Source organism: Microcaecilia unicolor, chromosome 4, assembly GCF_901765095.1.
Source record: "Microcaecilia unicolor chromosome 4, aMicUni1.1, whole genome shotgun sequence".
NCBI lineage: Eukaryota > Metazoa > Chordata > Amphibia > Gymnophiona > Siphonopidae > Microcaecilia > Microcaecilia unicolor.
Window position 1 is genome coordinate 331436981 of NC_044034.1, and position 22632 is coordinate 331459612.

Here is a 22632-nt window from a genome sequence, read left to right on the forward strand (position 1 = left end):
TATGCCTCCTGAGCATCTACATGAGCTCACATTCCAAGTTGGACGCATCCATTGTCAACACCTTCTGGGGAGGTGGAATTTGGAATGGAAATCCCACAGTCAAATTGATCTGAATTGTCCACTAGAGAAGGGAATGAACGAGCTCTGGAGGAACCCAGTTGACATCTGCTAGGTTCCCAGCAGCCTGAGACCACTAGGAAGCCAGGGTCCATTGGGCAGCTCTCAAATGGAGGCAGGCCATGAGGGTGACATGCACCATGGAGGCCATATGGCCTAACGATCTCAACATCTGCTGAGCTGTGACCTGATTGCTGCTTTGCACTTGCAAGGCGAGCGCTATCAAGGCATCTGCTCTTGCTAGGGACAAAAAAACCCTGAGCTTGCACCGTATTGAGTAGGGCTCCTATATATTACAATCTTCATCAGCACATCTTTAAGGATAGGGTGTAATTGAACTGTGACCCCTTTCTAAGGAGGAGATTCATAGTCCAGGAAAGATAACATCTCTGCCCTAGGCTCTTCCTCCATCTCCAAATTAAATGGGATGGCCAAAGCCATCTCCTTCACAAAACCAGTGAATGAGACTCTCAGGTGGAGATTTACATAGTAACATAGTAAGTGATGGCAGAGAAAAATCTGAATGGTTCATCCAGTCTGCCCAACTGCCACACTCATTATCAATGCATGATTAAATCAACAATGAATATGATGTAAAATCTTGAGCATGGTCTTTCTTTGGAGTTTCTGGTACATAGACCATACAAGTCTGCCCGGCCCTATCCTTATGATCTAACTTGATGTCGAAGCCCACTCCAGCATATCACCCTTGTCATTGGCGGGACACAGACCATAAAAGTCTGCCCAGCACTGTCCTCAGGTTCCAGTCATTGAAGTTTCTGTTGAAGCCAATCTAGCCCATCCTAAACTGGATTGCCATATACGGGACACAGACTGTACAAGTCTGCCTGGCACCAGCCCTAGTTCATCAAAGCCAGATTCACCATCCAAGTATCACTCAACACATCCACATACATATAGCCATTTAAGTTTTTTTATACCACCCATTTTCTAATTAGAGATCCTCTATGCTCATCCAATGCCATTTTGAATTCTGTCACCATTTTGTCTCTACCACCTCCCTCGGGAGGGCATTCCAGGCTTTGACCACCTTCTCCATGAAAAAGAATTTCCTGACATTACTCCTTTATGTCTCTCTTGAGGTGGGGAGGGGTCAAAAGGGATTCCATATAACTCCTCCTCTGAAAAGTAAAGTGGATCTTCTTCTGACTCCCATGAGTGGTCCAAGTCCAACTCCATGCAATAGTCCAGGTGGGCAGAGTGAGTCTGTGCCTGCCTCGGCTCAATGGAACCATGTCCACACCCTGGAGTGTGCCAATGTACAGCCCTACTCTCACAGTGCAGGGAAGTTTCCTCCCCCAATGTAGAGTGGTACTGCATGGGTCGACATCAACGCTTATTGAGCTGTTGGCATCTAAGACTGTTTCACAGACAGACTAGGGGCCTTAGGAAGGAGTTGATGTTCAACTGCAGCTGACAAAAGCGCCCTCGATGCCTTAGCAATCTGCAGCTGAAACATCTGCGCTAGTTCCTCCAAGAGCATGGCCCAGTACCGCTCATCGGGCAGGCATCAGCAAAGGCTGGGGAGCTGAGAAAGAGCCAGTGTCAAGCTGGAAGCGGGAACCTGGCTGCTCAGAGGCTGACGCACTGGCACCTCCACCAAAGAGGGAGAGCTATCCTCTTGGTGCCGATGCCTCGGTACTCCTGGCACCGTGCTTTGACGGGGACCAATGCTTATGCTTCTTTGGCGTCCCTCAACGCTCAGCATCGCGTTCCCTCAGTGCTGATGAGGATGATGTCAAACCCATACACGTCCTCAGTGTCCGGTCCAATGCTGACAAGTCCCAGGGCCTACTATCAGCACTGATGTTGAAGGAGGTGGGGGTTTCCATGATGCCAGTGCACTCCCAGTGCTAGATGAAGTCTGAGCAGCCATCGAGGTCGATGCTTCCACTGCTGATGTTGATGGATCGGCCTTCAAGGAGCTAAAAAGTTTCTCCTGCTGGACCTGCTGTGCCCTATGTGTCCTCAACTGCATTTTTAAACAGAGAGAAGAAGAGTTAGGCTCATGGTTAGGCCCAAGGCAGTCGATGCATCGAGTGTGGGTCCATTGCAGAAATCATCCGACTGCATTGGGCATACCTTTGAAGCCTTCTTAGACAGCGAGAAAAGAATCACATCTAAATTAAATTAAATTAAATACCTCAATCTTTATCGTCAAAAAGGGGCAATGCTCAAATCGAGGTTGGTGTTCAGACCTCAGGGGACGAAAGAGCTGTGCAAAAAATAAAGAAATGTTGAAGCGTTGAAAAACCTAATAAAATAAAGGGGAAGGTACTGAAAGCAAAAAACTATGAAGAAAATGAGACAGATGAAGGAAAAACCTGCACAGGAAGGTACCGAAAAAGTCTCTGTTTACAAGCCCTGAAGAGAGACTATGAAGACACAACCTCTCAGCTCCATGGAAAAAAACAGATGGAGGCACCTGTGCTCGTATGTCAGGAGGGAAGGCATCCACACATACGCAGAAGGATGCTGTTAAAATTTTCTAGTTGCTGTATACCATAGGCAGCATTTGCACTGGGCTCCAATGGATGACATCACCTAGATGTGAATACTAATGGCCTGCTTGTCCTTGGAAAATCATGGGAACAAGATAAGCCAAACTAAGTGGGAGGCGAGACTTTAAGTTTTAAGGAAAATGTAACTGTTATTTTTTTTTAGCTAATTAGGGGTTCTTTCTGGGTACAAACTATCCATATTTCATATCACAGGTACTATTGCTTGGTATCTTTTCTGGTGGAATCAAATATGTACATTTGTGTCATTTAGAAGTCATCAGCGCAAAAAAGGCACAAAAAATGAGTGGAAGATACAAGACAAGTCAGGAGAAGGGTGAAAATGGCACATTTATACTTAATGAACTTTCTCTGAATCCTGCAAAACTAAGGACGCTATTTCATGCAAGCCACATCACTGTCTATTAAGTTTAGCAGCTAGAGTTAGTAACATGCAGCACTCCGTTATTGTGTGCTAACTAGGGATGGGCTGTCATTTGCGACTAAATGTTGTTCATCAATAATAGTGTGCACTCTTTCCTGATAGATGGTTTGCCCATCCGTGCCCTATCAGGAAGGGTGTGCACTCTTTAAAAAGAATGCACTTTCTTTTACATGTTTAGGTTTATTACATTCTGCCTTTCTGTGGTACAACCACAAAGTTGGGTACATATTACATTACAGGTACTTTCTCTGTCCTTAGTGGGCTCACAATCTAAGGGGTCCTTTACTAAAGTGTGCTAACTGATTTAGCGCACGCTACATGATAAGATGCCGATAGGAATATCATGGGCATTTTATCATTTAGTGCACGCTATTCATTAGTTTATGCTAAATCTGTTAGCGCACCTTAGTAAAAGGATGCCTACGCTTTTGTCCATAGGGTAGTAGAGGGTTAAGTGATTTGCCCAGGGTCATAAGGAGCCACAGTGGGTTCTCAGCCCAATGTACTAACCATTAAGGTACTCTTAAGAGTGCACCCTCTTTGCACAAGGTGTGCACTTTTCATAACATTCGATCACAAATGAAAAAAAATAATAGAAAAAAATGACACCAACATTTTGAAATGAAAACCAAAATATGAAAGTGCGACACCCCTACGAGAGAAACTACACTGGCTCCCACTCAAAGAACGAATCACGTTCAAAGTATGCACCCTAGTTCATAAAATTATCCATGGAGATGCCCCAGCCTACATGTCAGACCTAACAGACCTGCCACCCAGAAATGCAAAAAAATCTTCTCGAACATTCCTTAATCTTCATTTTCCCAACTGCAAAGGTCTGAAATACAAACTAATGCACACCTCTACCTTCTCTTATTTGAGCACGCAACTCTGGAACGCGTTACCACGCAATTTGAAAATGACCAACGAACTGGCCAACTTCCGTAAATTACTAAAGACTCATCTCTTTGAAAAGATATACCACAAGATCAAAACATGCAAAAATTTCTAAACATACCCAGAAACTCCTTAACGCGTCTAATGTCTTCTGCTATACCATTATCTATATTCCTAATGTTTGTTAATGTGTTCTGCAATACCACTATCTTATATTTCAAGACCATGTAACCCAAAATCCTTCTGCAAAACCAAATGTACATCCTCTTCTCATTTCCAGTATCCATGATATATTGTAAGCCACATTGAGCCTGCAAAGAGGTGGGAAAACGTGGGATACAAATGCAATAAATAAATAAATTTCCTGGCTGCCCATCCCTAATGCTAACCTTGTCAAGGCACGCTATTTTACTGCAATACGCAAAGGGACAAAGTTACTAATAATACACTTTAGTAACTCTGGCTGTAAGCACATGATTTATGTTGATGCACCTTAGTAAATGAGGCTCGAAATTTGTTTTACCAATTTTTGATAGTGTGAAAAAATTGTAAAGGTTTTTTAAAAAACCTTAACGTACAATTTATTGTTCAACAAGCTATTTAATTCTGTTTGTACAACAGCTCCTGTACCAAATAAAAACATGTTTTCTAGCCACTGGCTTTTTGCACATTCCTTCTAGGAGTGGGGTGATCATTCATCTTATTTTAATTTTCTACATACAAAAGCCCTTTACTCCAGTTTTCTGAGGATGACTCCTCCATGACTTGGGATCTTTCTCACCCCCAGGGTATCCCAAGAACCTTTGCACCATGGCCAGGAGTAGTCCCCTTTCCCCTCCAAGGCATCCCCCTGGGTCCCTTACCCACATTCCAGGGGCCCTTGTCCTACTACTACTTATCATTTCTATAGCGCTACAAGGCATTTGCAGCGCTGTACACCATACACAAACAAGACAGTCCCTGCTCAAAGAGCTTACAGTCTAGATAAGACAAGTAGACAGAACAATTAAGGGTAAGGGAAAGGGAATAAAGAGGTGAGGATAAAAGGACAGGGCAAGTGAGTAGTGGTTAGGAGTCAAAGGCAGTGGTAAAGAGGTGGGCTTTAAGTTTGGACTTGAAAACGGCCAAAGACGGGGCTAGACATACAGGCTCAGGAAGTCTATTCCAGGCATGAGGTGCAGCAAGATAAAAGGAATGGAGTCTGGAATTAGCACTAGAGGAGAAGGGGACAGATAAGCGAGATTTATCTACAGAATGGAGTACCCGAGGGGGGGTGTAAGGAGAGACAAGAGTGGAGAGGTACTGGGGAGCGGCAGAGTGAATGCACATAGGTCAATAAGAGAAGTTTGAATTGAATACGGAAACGGATAGGGAACCAGTGGAGTGACTTAAGGAGAGGGTTAATGTGAGCATAGCGACTTTGGCAGAAAATGAGTCGCACAGCAGAGTTTTGGACTGATTGACCCTTCCCTCCACAGGATGTCCCAGAAACCTTCACCCAAGGTCCTGGAGCAGTAGCCCCCTCCCCCCCAAGGATCTCTTGGGGCCCCTTCTCCCATATCTGGTGGAACCATTCATCCCATATGTCTTAGTCCTCTCGACCCTCCTCCCAGGATGACCCAGAAACCCTCATCACATGTCTTGCAGCAGTACTTCCCTCCCCCGTGGGTGCCCATAGACCCCTTTCCCTCATATCTAGGGGGCCCTTGTCACCCCTCAGGATCTCCAGGAAACACTCATCCCATATCTTTGGTACCCTATGATCCCTCCCCTAAGTATATACTTCAAACCCATCTCTTGGTAATTCTCACTTCATGTCCTGGAGCAGTTCACTTCAACATACCTCCCTCCAAGGATCTCCCAGGACTTCTTTCCCCATACCTGTGGACTCTTGTCATCCTGAAATTACTCATCCCATCATGTGCTAGGTGTCCCCTGACCCCTCCTCAGGAAAAGTCACCCCATGTCTGGGGCAGTTCAATCCAAGCAGCCTCAGTCGTCCATCTTCAGGGGCTGTTGTTGTCAGTCATCTTCCCCCCACCCCCCATGTCCTAATCACTCATCCCATGTGCTTGGTCTCCTCCAACCCCTCCTCCCAGGATCCACCCCCCCCCCCCCACGTCCTACAGTTCACTCCAAGGTCGAACCCCCCTCCCGTATTCAGAGGCCCCCCTTTTCATATTTCCCTGGGCCAGGAGCATCTGGAACCGTTCCTATATTATATAACATAGGCCCCTTCTTTCTGACCCACTAAGCCAAGCCAAGCCTCGCCTGAGGTCTCTCCACTGCGCTCTCGTGGGGCCTCGGCACCTTTCTTCCCTGGGACTGGGGCGGGGCGGGGCGGGTTCAGGGGTGGAGGCCGAGCCGGATCACGGAAGGGAACCTGGAGAGATCGTGCTGGGGTTGGTAGAGCCATGCTGAGCCGCATCGGAGCCTTCCTGCAACAGGCCGTGGAGGGGGTGAGCGGCGTCGCAGTTGTTTTCCCGGGCGGGACAGGGAGGCCATCATGGGCCAGATACCGGGTCAGGGAGCTCAGCGGCCTGGCCGCCGGCCTAAAGGAGCAGTAACCGAGGGAAGGGGCGGCTCTGAGTGCTGCGGTATACTAGGGTGAATCGGAGGAGCTCCGAGTTATGTACAGAGGGTGAAAGGGGGAATCTCTGTGTGTTGTATATACTAAAGTGGGGGAGCAGTGGGTCCTGCATGCTAGGGTGAAAAGGAGGAATCTGTGAACGTTATGGGATGAAAGGGGGGGGGGGGGGGGCTCTGAGTTATATACCAGGGCGAAAGGCGAACTGTCTGGGTACAATACGTTGGTATGAAGTGAGGGAGCTCTGGGGTCCTGTATGCCAGGGTGAAAGGAGGAATCTGTGAGCTTTGAATGTTGTATACCAGGGCGAAAGGAGGTACAAAACGGATACAGCGGGATCCTCCCGGATTCCATTTAAAAACCTTTAAAAGCTCATTTTGTTTCTTTGCCCAGTCGTTTGCATGTGGACATTTTACATATATCCTCCAAAATAAATGTTTTTAGAAGAAGACAACTGATGTAGTTAACGCTGAGGATTATTCTCCTGGGATCCTCCTATTTCCTTACCAATCTTGTTGTCCTTAAAAGTTTGCGATCCTCGCCTGTAACATTATGTCACAGGGGGCGTAACTTAGCGGATCGGGCGTTCTCAAGCTTAAAATAAGGTTTAATGACACTGACAGGAGCGCTTCTTTGTTTTCACGGCCGCTACTGCTTACAGTATGCAGCGGTCATCAGCCATAACCCAGCGCTGCACAAATCTTTTAGAAGGTTAAACAAAGAGGTGCAAAGCAATAGACTGCAGTGGAAGTGAGCCTATCTAGTCCACTGTAAGCAAGGAAGCCAATTTGGTTAATCTCTATTTCCACTCCCCCATGTAGCCGTCATTGCCATTCACTCAAAACAAAGCAAGCAAACCTATTAGTTGCTGCATCTGTGTTGTAGTTCTTTATTGTTGATCCATCTGTAACAAGCCTAAAGCTGTTTCAGTTGGATTGGCAGGTCTTACAAGGTGGAAGATAAACGACATAATTGGGGTGACATGATACAGACGTTCAAATATTTGAAAGGTATTAATCCGCATTCGAACCTTTTCCGGAGACAGGAAAGTGGTAGAACTAGAGGACATGAATTGAGGTTGAAGGGGGGCAGACTAAGGAGTAATGTCAGGAAGTATTTTTTCACGGAGAGGGTGGTGGACACGTGAAATGCCCTCCCACGGGAGGTGGTGGAGATGAAAACGGTAAATGAATTCAAACATGTGGGATAAACACAAAGGAATCCTGTTTAGAAGGAATGGATCTATGGAATCTTAGCGGACATGGGTGGCAACACCGGCATTTGGAGAATAAAAACCGGTACAGAGCGGACTTCTATGGTCTGTGCCCTGAGAAAGGCAGGGACAAATCAAACTTGGATATACATATAAAATATTACATACCATGTAAAATGAGTTATCTTGTTGGGCAGACTGGATGGACCGTTCAGGTCTTTATCTGTCGTCATTTACTATACGTTACTATGAATATCATTTTTAAAAAGCTTCAAAATTTATTGGTAGTTGTAATCATTTTTCTTCACTGTTCTGTACAATATAGATGGCCAGATTTCAGTGAGGATATCTTGTTTCCTAATGGGTTCATCTTAACTGTTGTAATCTGCCTGGGAAGCCTGGTGTTTATAAAGACGATGGAATATATTGAAATTAAATGAAAGTAGAATTAAACTCTCCTTTCACTGAGGCACATGGAATCACATTTTCATCTGTTTTGTAGAAGTTTGCCTTTTAGATATACAAATGGATTATTCTGTTTTGGAACATGTTTCAGGGGCATGTGGTTTTATAACTCCTAAACAATAGCAAAGTAGATTTACATTCTCTCTTGTAAGGGGATGGGGGGTGGGGGAGAAGATCTAAAAGGAGTTGGGGGCTGGTGGAATTTTCAAGGGTCTGTGAAGGGGGGGGAGGGTTATTTTCAAAATATATTTGTCAGTACTGCAGAAGCTGCTTTATTTATAGTGCTGTATTGTGGTTTTCATTGGAGCGCTAGATGTCTACTTTTTTCTTCATGATGATAATAAAGATAGTCCTCTATAAAAATACTTGCAAAAGTTTTAATTAATTTATTTATTTGCTGCATTTGTATCCCACATTTTCCCACCTCTTTGCAGGCTCAATGTGGCTTACATTATGCCGCAATGACAATTGCCATAAACGGTATGAGAAGAACAAAGTATTGTTATAATTAAGGTATTTTAGATATCAAGAAAATTAGAAATAATGGAAATAATTAATACATATCGGATATGCAAAATGTAAGGTAGAGTATAGCATTAAATAATAACAGTGTGATTAAAGTAACCAAATTAAGAGTTCAATGTTGATTAGTTCTAATACAGATGTGATAGTGAGTCTTTTATGAAGGATTCTTGTTGTAAGTCTCGTTAAATAATTTTGTTTTCAGTGATCTCCGGAAGACTGTCAGATCATGCATTGTTTTTAAGGGATTCGGTAGTGCATTCCAACGTTGCGCGCAGATGTAAGAGAAGCTAGATGCATATAATGACTTGTATTTAAGTCCCTTACGTTTAGGGTAGTGGAGGTTTAAGAAAGTGCGTGAAGAACTTTTTGTATTTCTTGCTGGTAGGTCTATAATGTCTGACATATAAATCGGGGTCTCTCCGTGGATGATTTTATGAGCCAGAGTGCAGATTTTGTGCCTATGTGTGTCATTTTTTTTTTAATTTCACAAAAATGTAATTTATTTTAAAGCTTCCCCTATAAACATATAACATAAAATTTTAAATCAGCAAAACAGCATTAAAAATTATTGCACCTGCTAGACACAACAGAAACTCTCTTTGCTTATGTCCAAAACTTTCTGGAAAGGCTGCTCATAACCTAAATCTAGCTGTATTCATTGTCTAAGGGGCAGCATATAGCTAGATTCGGCTCTGTTTCTCATCAGAAGGGCCACATACACCAGGATCCTGGTGTATGCTCGATCAGAAGTCCCGAATACACCAGGGTCCTGCTGTATTTTCAATCTGAAGGGCCGAATACACCAAGATCCTGGTCTATTTTCAATCAGAAGGGATGAATACACCCTGCTGTTGTTACCCTGGAAAATTTATGGGATGTTATTCAGGGTTTAAACTCTACCCTGAAACAGATGTATAATTCTACACGTGAAGAACTGACGGAGATAAAATCGAATCAGGAAAATTTCTTGGCCAGATTCGAAGTTCATGACACCAAATTGAAGGAACTTGATAACGAGGTACAATCTTTATGTTTAAATCATCTTTATTACACCATGGAAATCAAAACAAGTTCGTCAATAAAGAAAGAACACATTTGCATAAAGATCTGATTCCATGGAATTTCCCCCCCCCCCCCCCCAACTCTACCCCATCCCCAACCCACCCCTAGTGACTTTACTTAACTCTATGTTATTGAGGAATATATAAACACTCTACAGGCAGACCTGCAACATCAGAACCACAGTGATTCATTAAACATCTAAAACAGAACCTCTATCAATATCAAGTACGGTCATTAACTAAGCCCTCTCCCTTCCACTTACCACCCTAACCCTCCCCCCGTAACAATTGTGGTCAATCAAATTCCAGAGCAAGTGATTGAGCAAACAATCTCCAAACTGAATCACTAATCACCGGTGGCATAAAATCTCCCGCGCCCAGTGCGGTACCAAACCCTTTCAAAAGTTCAAGATGAAGCTTCGCCCCCCAGAGGGTAAAGTCCGCCACAAGGATTCCCATTGTTTCCAAAATAGTTCACCGGGGGCACTATCCCAAGTTTTCACCTGACATCTGTCCAATCTCATTTGTGCGATCATCTGTGATCTCCAATAGGCCAAAGAGGGTCCCTGTTCTGAGATCCAATATTTTAAGATGGTGGCAAGCCCAAAGTAAACTGCCAACTGCATATACCCCTTAAACCCTGCCGGAGGCGACAAGGAATAGCTATATTTATGAAAAAGAATCATAGGATCCTTCAACAGCGTGCATCCCCATTGGCTATCCACCATCCGCAACATCCCTCCCCAAAATCGCTGAACCCGTGTGCAGAACCAGAACATATGACCCAAGTTCGCATTAACAGTTCCACACCTTGGGCAGGAACCATCACACTGGGCGACAAACTTAGAAGCCCGCCTCTGAGGTACAATCTTTAAAAAACTTTTCCTCTATAGTCTCCAAAGAAAAAGTGGTTCAGATTAGGAATATATGGAAAATCAACTTAGAAGAAATAACCTGAGAATACTTAATTTCCCAAAGTCTCCATTAATCTCTCCTATTGAGATGTTTAAGAAATATTTGACTGATATATTATTTATTTCCATGGAGAGTGTTCCCCCAATAACTGAGATACAATATATTGCTGGAATTCGTAATACAAGACCTACTCAGCAACATCAAAGGGATCTAAATTTAACTGAATTTCTTCAAGACTCTTTAGAACAGATTACGGAACGAACTACTATGTTGGTGACATTTGCATTCGAACTTGACCGCTATAATGTTTTCAAGTTATATTTTCGTCACATAAATGAAGAGTTCTTGGGCGCGAAAATTCAAATTTTTCCAGGGATACCCAGAAGAGGAGAAAATAATTTTTATTGCTGAAACCTAGACTGCTTATTCTTGGTGGGACTTTTCTCCTCAGGTATCCCTGAAGATGCCTGGTAGGACTTAATTCTTTAAATTATATTTTCTTTGAACCTGAGAAACTCAGAGAGTTTATTGTGAGTAAGGAGTAGAGAATTGAACCGTGAATATTAGTGCTATGCATCGGCTGCGCTCAAGGAAGATGCCTTTTGCCTCTGTTTCTTTAGTTAATTTCTACATTTTTTCTTTTATTATTACTTTGATCTTGGGCAATATTGTGGTCTAATAATTGGTTTTTCATTTCTCCTATAATACTTATATTTTTCTTGATTTTTCCAAATTTATGTATATGCATGAATGTAATGAGAAAATCTATAAATAAAAAATTTAAAAAAAAAAGAAGGGATGAATACACCAGGGTCCTGGTGTATTTTCGATCAGAAGGGCCACATACACCAGGATCCTGGTGTATTCCTTCCTTTTTGATGAGAAACAGAGCTGAATCTAGGTGTTTGCTGCCCCTCAGACAATGAATACAGCTGGATCTAGGTGTAAGTAGCCCTTCCAGAAAGATTTGGACATGTGCAGAGAGTTTCTGCTGTGTCTAGCAGGTACAATCATTTTAATGCTGTTTTGTTGATTTAAAATTTTATGTTATATGTTCATAGGGGAAGCTTTAAAATAAATGACATTTTTGTCAAATTTAAAAAAAATGACACACATAGGCATTAAAACTTTTGCAAGTATTTTTATAGAGGACTATCTTTATTGTCATCATGAAGAAAAAAGCAGGCATCTAGCGCTCCAATGAAAACCACAATACAGCACTGGAAATAACAAAGCAGCTTCTGCAGTACTGACAAATATATTTTGAAAATAACCCTCCTCCCCCTTCAGATACCCTTGAAAATTCCACCAGCCAAAGCCCCCACAACTCCTCTTAGATCTTCCCCCCATCCCCTTACTGTAGGGGGACCAGCTTCAACTTTATAGTCATACTGTCTCCTGTAGACCAGATAAACTCATCCCATGTCCCCTCATTTGGCCTCAAGGAGATAAGAGTTTTCAGTTTTGGCACAGTATAAGACATCACAAAATATAAGAAAACCACTGGACTGCATTTGGAGCTTATAGTCCATTTAGTTATGTTTAAACAAAAGGGATCTGCATGAAACAAAATATTTATTTTTATTTGGCGCTATAAAACCACTTGCCCCTGAAACATGTTCCAAAACAGAATAATCCATTTGTGTATCTAAAAGGCAAACTTCTACAAAACAGATGACAATGTGATTTCATGTGCCTCAATGAAAGGAGAGTTTAATTCTACTTCCATTTAATTTCAATATATTCCATCGTCTTTATAAACACCAGGCTTCCCAAGGCAGATTACAACCAGTTAAGATGAACCCATCAGGAAACAGAATATTCTCACTGAAATCTGGCCATCTGAATTGTATAGAAGCACACTGAAAAAAAATGAGCACAAACTATAGAATTTATAATTGCTGCTTCTACTAGATACAATAATTTTTGAAGTTGTTTTAGTGATAATTCAATTTTATCTTTTCTCCTCCACCTTGTAAGGCACTGCCTATCCAACAAAAACAGTGTTAGACAGTACTTGTTACAGATGGACCGACAATAAAGAACGGCAACGTGGATGCAGCAGCTCACAGGTTTGCTTGCTGCCTTGCTGTGTTTTGAGTGAACGGCAATGACGGCTGCGCGGGGAGTGGAAACAGAGATTAATCAAATGCCTTCCTTACTTACAGTGGACTAGATAGGCTCACTTCCACTCCAGTCTATTACACCTCCTTGAAGATTTGCCACGGAAAGAGGGGCATACAGAATCGCAGCGCTGGGTTATGGCTGGTGATTGCTGCATACTGTTAGCAGCAGCGGCTGTCAAAACAAAGACGCGCTCCAGCCTTAAGGTCGTACTTGGATCCGGAAGATCCCGGAGATCCCGCAGATCTGGCTTTTACACCGTCCCGTGAAAGCAGAATTGTCTGGGTGCAATACGTTGGTATGAAGTGAGGGAGCTCAGGGTCCTGTATGCCAGGGTGAAGGGGAATATCTGGGTGAAGCAGGGGAGCTTTGAGCATTGTGTACTACAGTGAAAGTTTGCCTCTCTGGGTGCTGTATACCAGGAGGAACTGAAGAATCGTTGGGCATAGAGCTCAGCTCTGTATGCAGAGGCGAAAGGCAGATTCTCTGGGTGCAATATATTGGGATGAAATGGGGGAGCTCAGGGTGCTGTATATCTGGTTGGGGGGGCTGTTGTGCTCTGGACACTATATAGTGGAGGGAGGGGGAGCATGGAGCGCTGATTGAAGAAAGGATGAATCTGTGGGTGCTGTATATCAGGGCCACTGAGAGGGAGGGCAGAGGGGGCAAAATTCCCAGGGTCCGGTGCTGGCTTCTTCCTGCCTGCCTTCTCCCAGGTCTGTCTGTTTCCTGCTCCTGCATGACACAAGTTATCGTGTTAATGCAATCATCTGGGACCCGGCACAAAGGAGCAGGAGACGACAGACCGAGGGAGGAGCAGTCAGACACAGGAAGGTAAGGGCGCGATAGGCCGAATATGGGGAGGTGGCCCGAGTAGGGGGGGGGCAGTTGGGGGAGAGCGGCCAGGCCTGGCTGTGTCTCTTGGCGGCCCTGCTGTATATTGGGATGAAGTAGGGAAACTCGGGGGCTTGTAGAGCAAGGTGAAGTGGGGGATCTCTAGTGTTTGTATAGCAGGGAAAAGTAAGGGAGCTTTGGGCCCTGTTTAGCATGGTGAAGTAGGAGAGTGTTTGAAGTGTTGTTTAGCACTATAAGCACTGTATATCAGGATGGAGGGGTGACTCTGAGGACAACGCACAGTTGTTGCACTGGTTTCTTTGGCCTCCAGTGTGTAGGGAAAGGCCTGTATGTATAACATTGAAAGACTTGCCTGTAGAAGTATGATCCCTGTTTCTTTCTGATGGCAGCACGAGCCCACCATTGACCTACTGGAGTCGTTTATAGAACACTGGAAAGGGATTACAAATTACTACATTGAAACCACAGGTGAGAGACCCTGTACCAGGTATAATCTGGAGTCACTAGACCCAGATTATGCAATTATGCCTCAGGTGTGGTCAGCACTGACACGCAGTCAAAACTGAACTTTGGAAATGAGGTCAGCACCAACACTAGTTATAACTGACCCCAGAGGAGGTCAGCTGCAGCATGTAGGCACTGAATTGAACCCACCTAATATTTAGTTTGAAATTTAAGTGTTTGTAACTAGGTGCCCTGTTTACTAAGGTGTGCTAGCATTTTTAGTGTGTGCTAAAAATTAGCGCGTGCTGTGTAGACGCCCATAGGAATATTACGGGCATCTACGTGGTTAGCTAAAAATGCTAGCGGGGCTTAGTAAATATGGCCCTAGGTAAAATAACACCTTGAGTTCATTGACCTTGTCACCTTCCGTCTCATTCTCTGAAACACTCTAATCTCTTATGTTTTAGTGCCCTGATACCCTATAATGACTGTCACCCCTCGGAGAACTCTGCCACTCATTGTGCCGCCCATGCTGCTGGAAATGTGGCTTTATGGTCTGTTGCAACTGTATTTAGTTATAAAACTTCTTATACCATTTTAGTGAATGATCATTCATAATAGTTCATGAGTACGAATAACACAATACATAAAGAAGAAGGAATAAAAGTATAAGTCCATTCATGCTGTATCCACTGTTCATGCCCACTTCAGATGAAAAGATGACAGCCCGACAGACAGACATCCCCTGGCGCCTGAAGCAGATGCTGGATATTCTGGTATATGAGGAGAAACGGCATCAACCGAAGGGGGAGACTGGGCCTTGTCTGGAGTATCTGCTGCAACATAAGATCCTGGAAACTCTGTGTACCCTGGGCAGAGCTGAGGTACTGCCTCACCCTTCAGGTCTCTTAAAACATTTGGCAGCTTGGGAGTCTACATGTCACCAGAAAATGAAGTGCATTTGTGCCTTGTGCGGAGAAACTCAACCCTTTATTTTTCAGTTACTTTAGTGGCAGATTTCTGTTTTCCCTGCAGTGAAAATCCTGACACCTAGTTTCATTGCTGACTGCAGAGCAATACTTGAGGAGGGCTAAAGGCATCAGCCTTCCAATTCAGGACACTGCTAGAGGAGGTACTGAATTGTTGGCGGCACTGTTCCTCTAGTGCTGACACTGCAGAGCAGTACTAGGGAAAGCATTGCATTGCTCCCAGTTCAGGGGCACAGCTAGGGGAGGTGCTGTTCTGACAGTGCAGGGTAGTATTAGGGGAAGAAATGTGCTGATGGTTTGTCTGTCCTTCCAGTGCTAGTGTGAATTATGAATGTTAGTATTACAAAATCTAATTATGACAATAAGACATAATACGTATCTGTGCCTTTCTTGCTTGCAGTACCCACCTGGAATGAGGCAGCAGGTGCTTCTGTTTTTTAGCAGAGTTCTGGCACAAGTACAGCATCCACTTTTGCATTACCTGAATGTGCACAGACCAGTGCAGGTGAGACATCACAATTCACTGGGAGGTGAGGGAGAGGTGATCACTGTTAAAACTAATCTTCCATTACATAGCTTCCCACTATTCTAAAACTGATCTTCCATTACGTAGCTTCCCACTATTCTAGAACCTGTGGGATAGTTGTGTTCAAAAACCAGCAGGTGGAGATAGAGAACAGAGTACTGAAAACTGAGCTGAGCTGAGACATCTCTCTCTTGGCATCCAGTCCAGCTCCTCAGTATTTTCTATCTCTAGCAGGAGGATGGACACACTTTTTAGCCTCTAATTCTGAGTGATTTTGCTCCTGGTCTAATTGGTCAACTGGTTCCTAGTTGAGCTTTGCAAGTGGCTTGAGGCTGCAAGTTCTGTTTGGCGCAGAGGAAGGATCTTCAGTCACTGCTTGGGACCATGACGCTTGGGACAGTTGGGATGAATGGCGACTCCCATGGAGGCAGTTAAAACGGTGTTCCCGCTGTGGAACCCGCCGGCTGGCATCAGGGCGTTGCGAAGGAACACAGGACGCGAAGGAAATGGTCAGCAGCAGCACGTCTTTGGATTTGGCACAGCATCCAAATATACCAGGGACTTTGTGCTCTCCAGCAGGGCCGGTGCAGAATTTGATGCAGGAGAGTGAGGGAATGGGTGCCATTTTATTGAGGCCAACTGGCAGTGAGAAACAGCCTCTGTCTGATCATGCGCAGAGCACAGCCACCATTTTACAGCCCCAGGGCCCGACAGAGCTTTCAGCTGCATCGGGAGTTTTGCTTTCTCCAGAGTTTATATTGCTCTTACACCAGGCCTATTTACTGAAGCGAGGACAGTCAGAGTTGCTGCAAGGTGCTTCAGTTTCTTGCCTCTTAAGAGATCTCGTTCAGACATCCAGGAGTATGCCTTTAGCTGTCACAGCATGTCAGCAACTCTGATTATGACACTGGGCAGCAGATGCAGCATCAAAATCATGGCCAAACTGCCCTTTTGGGGCAAGTGGCGATTTGGAGAAGATCCTCAGTAACTTGGTGAAAGAACTAGGGGAAATTAAGCCACAGCGGTTGCTGGAAAATAAGCCTAAAGCCTCTGGTTGTCCGTCTTCAGGGAGATCTTGATTTTGAGACAGCAGATGGCACTGGCCTGGTCATCAGCAATATGGTCAGAAGTCCTGCGTAGAGGCACGCCAATCTTCTTTCATGCTCTCAGTCAGGTAGAGCAGCCAGTGCCTCCCGAACTTCGCAATGATGCGAGGCGGGCCCACACTTCTCTTCCTCCGGTGGAAGGATATCTTTAGGAGTTTCGGGAGGAGTGGACCAAAATCACGTCAGACTAGTGGGTTTTGGATACTTTTACAGAAGGTTACAAGTTGGAGCTCTCCCGGCCGGTCGCTCCTCTTTTCTTGCAGCTTCCTTGCTAAAAAGGAACAAAGATGGTCAAGATTCAGGCCACTGTAGATTCCTTGCTGGTGCTCCGGGCCATTATTTCAGTTGTGAGACAAAACTCTAGCTAATAACTTTTAAAGCAGCTGTGATTCAAATAAAGTGTTTGGAGAAAAGCCCTCAGAAATCAACGCTATTACAAGATTAGGTATGTGTAAAAAGCGCTTCGTTTCTATCATCGGGCTTCAAAAACTCCAAACCGTTTTTTTAGAAAAGATTTTTTGTGATGCTTAACAAATTTCAATCAAAAATAAAACAGTGCAATACATTTGTTGCCATAACATTTCATCTCTATCTCATTAGCTTTTTAAAGCATTTCAGACAGCACTTAGCTTGTGTTTCTCGTCCAGCACTAGAACTCTTTCGTTCAACAGGGCCACCGTTTCACCCCATTAGGCTTCTTCAGGAACAAAAGGCTGAACAGCAGAGCAAAGATCTGTGGAAATGAAGGCATCTGTTACTCATTCAAACAACAATCAAAATCAACAGCAAAAATAATCCGCTGGTTCATTTGCTTTCAGCAATATTGTCTGTGTATCAAAATGGCGCTGCAACGTCACACGCCAAAAATCGAGGTATAAATAGGCTCCTCCTATGGATTCTTTAAAGGAGCCACCCTCTATAAGCTGTGAAGATTGAAACAGCTGATTAATAAAAAGTAAATAACCTGATGAAAAGTAAAAAAATTAAAAGTAAAAAAAAATAAAATGATCAAAGAACAGCTTAAAAAGCTTAATAAAAAATGTGCCAATCGACAGAACTATTCAGACCCCACGGTTCCATAGTTTTTAAATCGAAGATCCATTTAGCTTCCTTCCTTTGTAATAGCAATTTATGGTTTCCTCCTCTTCTCAGAACTTCCACTTTGTCTATGGCAAAGCACTCAAGATCTTCAAAAGAATACTTGTGTTCTATACCGTGCTCGACTAAAGGTTCTTTAAGGACCATTCTTCTAATGTTGGATCTATGTTCAAGAATCCTGACCTTTAGTGGTCTTGTTGTCATCCCAATATATGTTTTTTGGTAAGGATCACTGATAGAGTATACAACATGATCTGATAAACAGTTAGTGAAATGTCGTAATTCTATCACTTTGTTGGTGATTGTATTGTGGAAACTTTTGATTTGTTTGGTAATTTTACAAATTTGATAAGATCCACATTTTTAATGACCAGTAATGTGTTTATCCTTCTTTCCCTTTGGTAAACACACATCAGCAGGACTTAAAATGTCCTTGAAATTGCTTCCTCTTGAAAAGGCTATGCGATAGAGATAGAGATGAAAAGTTATGGCAACAAATGTATTGCACTGTTTTATTTTTGATTCAAATTTGTTAAGCATCATAAAAAATCTTTTCTAAAAAAATGGTTTGGAGTTTTTGCAGCCCGATGATGGAAACGAAGCGCTTTTTACACATACCTAATCTTGTAATAGCGTTTAAAACCAATGGTCATTTGCCTTGGTTTCTGAGGGCTTTTCTCCAATCACTTTATTTGAATCACAGCTGCTTTAAAAGTTATTAGCTAGAGTTTTGTCTCGCAAGTATTAGCTTACCAATTTTGAACTCTAGTGGAGACTGCACATCTTTCTGTAATTTCCATTGTTCGAGTTCCCCAGGCCAAACTGGGATAAGGCAGATACTCCATCTACATCATTGTCCCATAGAAGGAAGGCACTTTTCGTCTGGTCTTAGATCTCAAAGGTCTAAACCGCTGCCTCCAAGTGTCCCACTTTCACATGGAAACAGCAAGAGCAGTTTAAGTGGGAGAATTTCTCACCACCCTCTGTCTCAAGGAGGCTTACTTGCATATACCCATATGACTACTGCATCGGAAGTTTCTACATTTTGCGGTGCAGGGCCATTGCTTCCAGTTCAGGACTTGTCACAGCACCAAGAATATTTACCAAGGTTTTGGTGGTGGTGGCAGCCTTCCTTCAATGCTAGGGAATCGGTGTTCACCCATATCTTGACTGTTGGAATGTAATTGTATTTTACATGCATTGCCTGTCACCTATTATTTCTCTGTGATTACTCTGTGACCTCTGATGTGAATTACTTAGAGAGGTCACACAGCTATGCAACTTCCTGTGGGGGTTAGACACAGCAGATGCAGCACATGGAGCACATGGAGCTCATGATCTCTCCTAACCTGAGAGGATCTATGGTGGTGTGAGCATCCATTACCATCTAAGCACATGGAAGGAGCTGATAATACAAATGTATAGTAATATGTATATATAAGCCTGTCTGATTATAATCTAACTACAAACTGTGAGTAAACAGATGTTTTGTTACTTCAACTTTAAAGTGACTCAGCAGTGAATTATTCTGGGGTGTATGAGAGAGAGATGAAGAAAGAAATTAACATTTCTAAAGCTGAAGCTGTGTGTACTAAAATCTGCTAATTATTTACTACAAATAATCCAACAAAAGGGTTATGGGCCCAGGGCTCAGGAATTGAAAAAGAAGAGAAATATTACCAGGCAGAAAAAAAGGCCACATTTTTCTCTTAAGTTTTAAAGGAAAGATTCAGTCTGTCTCTCTCTCCCCCCACACAGCAGACAGAAGGCTAAGAAAATGGCTGAGGGAGGAAATTCACCATTTTTCTATTCTCTCAAGGTGCCTAAATTAACTGAGTTTAATTATCAGAAGTGGGAACTAAGATTCATATGTCTCCTTCGAGCAAAAGGATTAAATATATGCTTAGACCAAGACAGAACAGCTGAAAATATGGCTGAATGGGACAATGCAAACTATTATGTGAAGTGCATGCTTTTGGAAGCTCTCTCAGAGAAACAAGCCATATTAGTGGAGGGAAAAGATACACCAAAGGACATTTTATATAAACTGAGAACTATGTATGCAACTACATATGCAAAGCAGCAACCAATTTGGTTGGCAGAGTTGAATGAAACCAAATTAAGGGATAAAAGTAAATGTAATGATCACATTATGCATCTTATGTCTTCATTTCAAAAGTTAGAACTTTCAGGAATTCCCATGTGTGATGCATTGAAAAGAGCATTTCTTTTTACCTCACTATCAAAGAAGTTTGATGTTTTTAGGTCTGTAAATGAGGCCATTGAAGGGCAATCTTTTGAACAGGCAACATCAAAACTAAGGCAGGAATGCATAATAAATGATTCTGAGGAGATGTGTTCTCAAAGCAAGTCAGAGAGAAATGAAACAAATTTCTTGGCAAAGAACAGAGGAAGGCGGAGCTATGGGAAAACTCCACCCAAGGGCAAGCTGATTTGCTACTCATGTGGAAAGGAGGGACATGTATCTAAATGGTGTAAGGAAACACAAAACACTCCCTCTAGCTCACCTAAGCCAATGGAACTAAAGAATTTTCAAACCAGGAAATGTATGAAGGACAAAGATAAACACAAGGGCTTTCTAATGACAGAAAAATCTTTGACTATGGTAAATAATAATTCAAATGAAAGTACTTGGATTTTGGATTCAGGGAGCACATGCCATTTAACCAATTGTAAAGATTTCTTTCAGGAAATGTGTCCAGAAGAAGGAATTCTTCAAACTGCAAACGCAGGGACTGCTAAGATCCAAGCAAAAGGTATTGGATTCTTAAAATGCAAAGTGTCTAATGAAGTTAAAGAAATTCCTGTAAGTGATGTCTTGTATATTCCCCAAGCAGTTTGCAATATGCTTAGTGTATCTACATTAGATAAGAAGGGATTTGCGATTCATTTTGAAAACAGTAAGTGCACAATCTCTAAAAATGATGAAGTGTATGCTGAAGCTTTTATGCATAATGATGTTTATAAGCTGAACATTTCAGGTGAAGCCTCACATATGGCGCAAGTAAGGAAGAATGATGGTAAATGTAGTCTAGAAATCTGGCACCGCCGCCTGGGACATCGTGATTCTAAGGTGATCCAGGATCTTTACAGTAAGCAACTGGCCACCGGCATTCAGATAAGTGCAGATGCTGGTAAAATGGAGAAATGCATAGACTGTGTTACTCAAAAAGGTGTAAGACCCTCATTTCCTGCATACACAGGAAATAGGAGTAATAAAGTGCTGGACTTAATACACAGTGACTTATGTGGACCGTTTAATATCCCATCATTGGGAAATAACAGATTTGTGCTAATATTCTTGGATGATTTCTCTAGATATTGTGTGGCCTATTTGCTGAAAGAGAAAAGTCAAGTCACAGACATGCTGAAGAAATACGTAGCCATGGTGAGCAATAAATTTGAAAGAAAACCAAAGGTTCTTCAGACCGACAATGGTGGTGAGTTCATTTCACAAAGCATGCGCACATTTCTAGAACAAGAAGGCATTCAACATATCACAACAGTAGCTTATACACCAGAGCAAAATTCTGTTGCAGAGAGAAAATTTAGGTCACTTGTGGAAATGACCAGATGTATGCTGTCAGATAGCAATCTCCCTAAAAGACTATGGGGGGAAGCCATTCTCACAGCAGTGTACCTACAAAATAGAATGCCAACTAAAGGCGCTGAGCGCACACCACATGAGACATGGCATGGTAGGAAGCCAAACCTGTCACACATAAGAACATTTGGAAGTACAGCATATGCTCATATACCAAAGCAAAGAAGGCATAAGCTGGATTCCACAACAGAAAGGGGCATTTTAGTTGGCTATGCTCCAGGACACAAAGGATATAGAATTTTGAATCTGAAAACTGGCATTGTTGGCATAAGACATGTTACATATTTTGATGAAAACAAAAGGGTTGATAAAGGCTGGATTATCCCAGATGAGCCTTATCATCCAGAATATGAAACTAGAACCATAATAGACATGCCAGTGTATATAAATGCCATACCAAGGCAGATGTCTGAAAGCAACTCATCTGTATCTAACGAGGAACAGGCAGAGGAAACAGACACAGAAAGGATCATTGAAGAAGACAGTACAGTTGGAGAAGGGGAATCAATTGGAGAAGGACTCTCAGATTTAGAGGATGCGGAAAGGTCAGACCAACCTGTTGTCAGACGCTCATCCAGGGAAAACAAAGGTGTTCCACCCCCAAGACTGTCTTACCTAACAAAGTCAGCAGAAGCTCAAGAGCCCTTAACATGGGATGAGATTGAGAAAATGCCAGCAGAAGAAGCTGCTGAATGGCATAAAGCTGCACAAGAAGAAATTGATGCATTGGATAAAAATAATACTTGGATTCTTACAAAATTACCTCCTGGCAAGAAAGCTATAGGATGCAAATGGGTATTCAAGTTAAAAAGGAATGCACAAGGAAAAGTGGAAAGGTATAAAGCCAGATTAGTGGCAAAGGGATATCTTCAAAAATATGGAGAAGATTTTGATGAAGTGTTTGCACCTGTAGTGAAACACACGACAATAAGAACACTTCTGAGCATTGCAGTCTCAAAAGGCATGCAAGTCAAACACATTGATGTGAAAACAGCGTTTCTTCATGGAGAAATAACTGAAGACTTGTACATGGAACAACCAACAGGTTTCATAAATACAAAACAAAGACAGCTAGTGTGTAAATTAAACAAAGGTCTTTATGGATTAAAGCAAAGTGCAAA

The 22632-nt window shown here is 42.8% G+C and overlaps 1 protein-coding gene across 2 annotated transcripts in view; it reads left to right on the forward strand.

Moving 5' to 3' along the window:
• Nucleotides 1–6248: 6248 nt before the first annotated feature.
• FAM160B2 (family with sequence similarity 160 member B2) overlaps nucleotides 6249–22632 on the forward strand; it is a 43064-nt gene continuing 26680 nt past the window's right edge. Inside the window, exons 1-4 of one of the 2 annotated variants that reach the window (XM_030201988.1) lie at nucleotides 6249–6437; nucleotides 14113–14191; nucleotides 14879–15051; nucleotides 15557–15661. In XM_030201988.1, the coding sequence (XP_030057848.1) occupies nucleotides 6393–6437; nucleotides 14113–14191; nucleotides 14879–15051; nucleotides 15557–15661 (402 nt within the window). In that variant the 5' untranslated portion in view covers nucleotides 6249–6392. Of the gene's footprint in view, nucleotides 6438–14111; nucleotides 14192–14634; nucleotides 14722–14878; nucleotides 15052–15556; nucleotides 15662–22632 lie in introns of those variants that run through there. The other variant, XM_030201989.1, reaches the window with a different exon arrangement.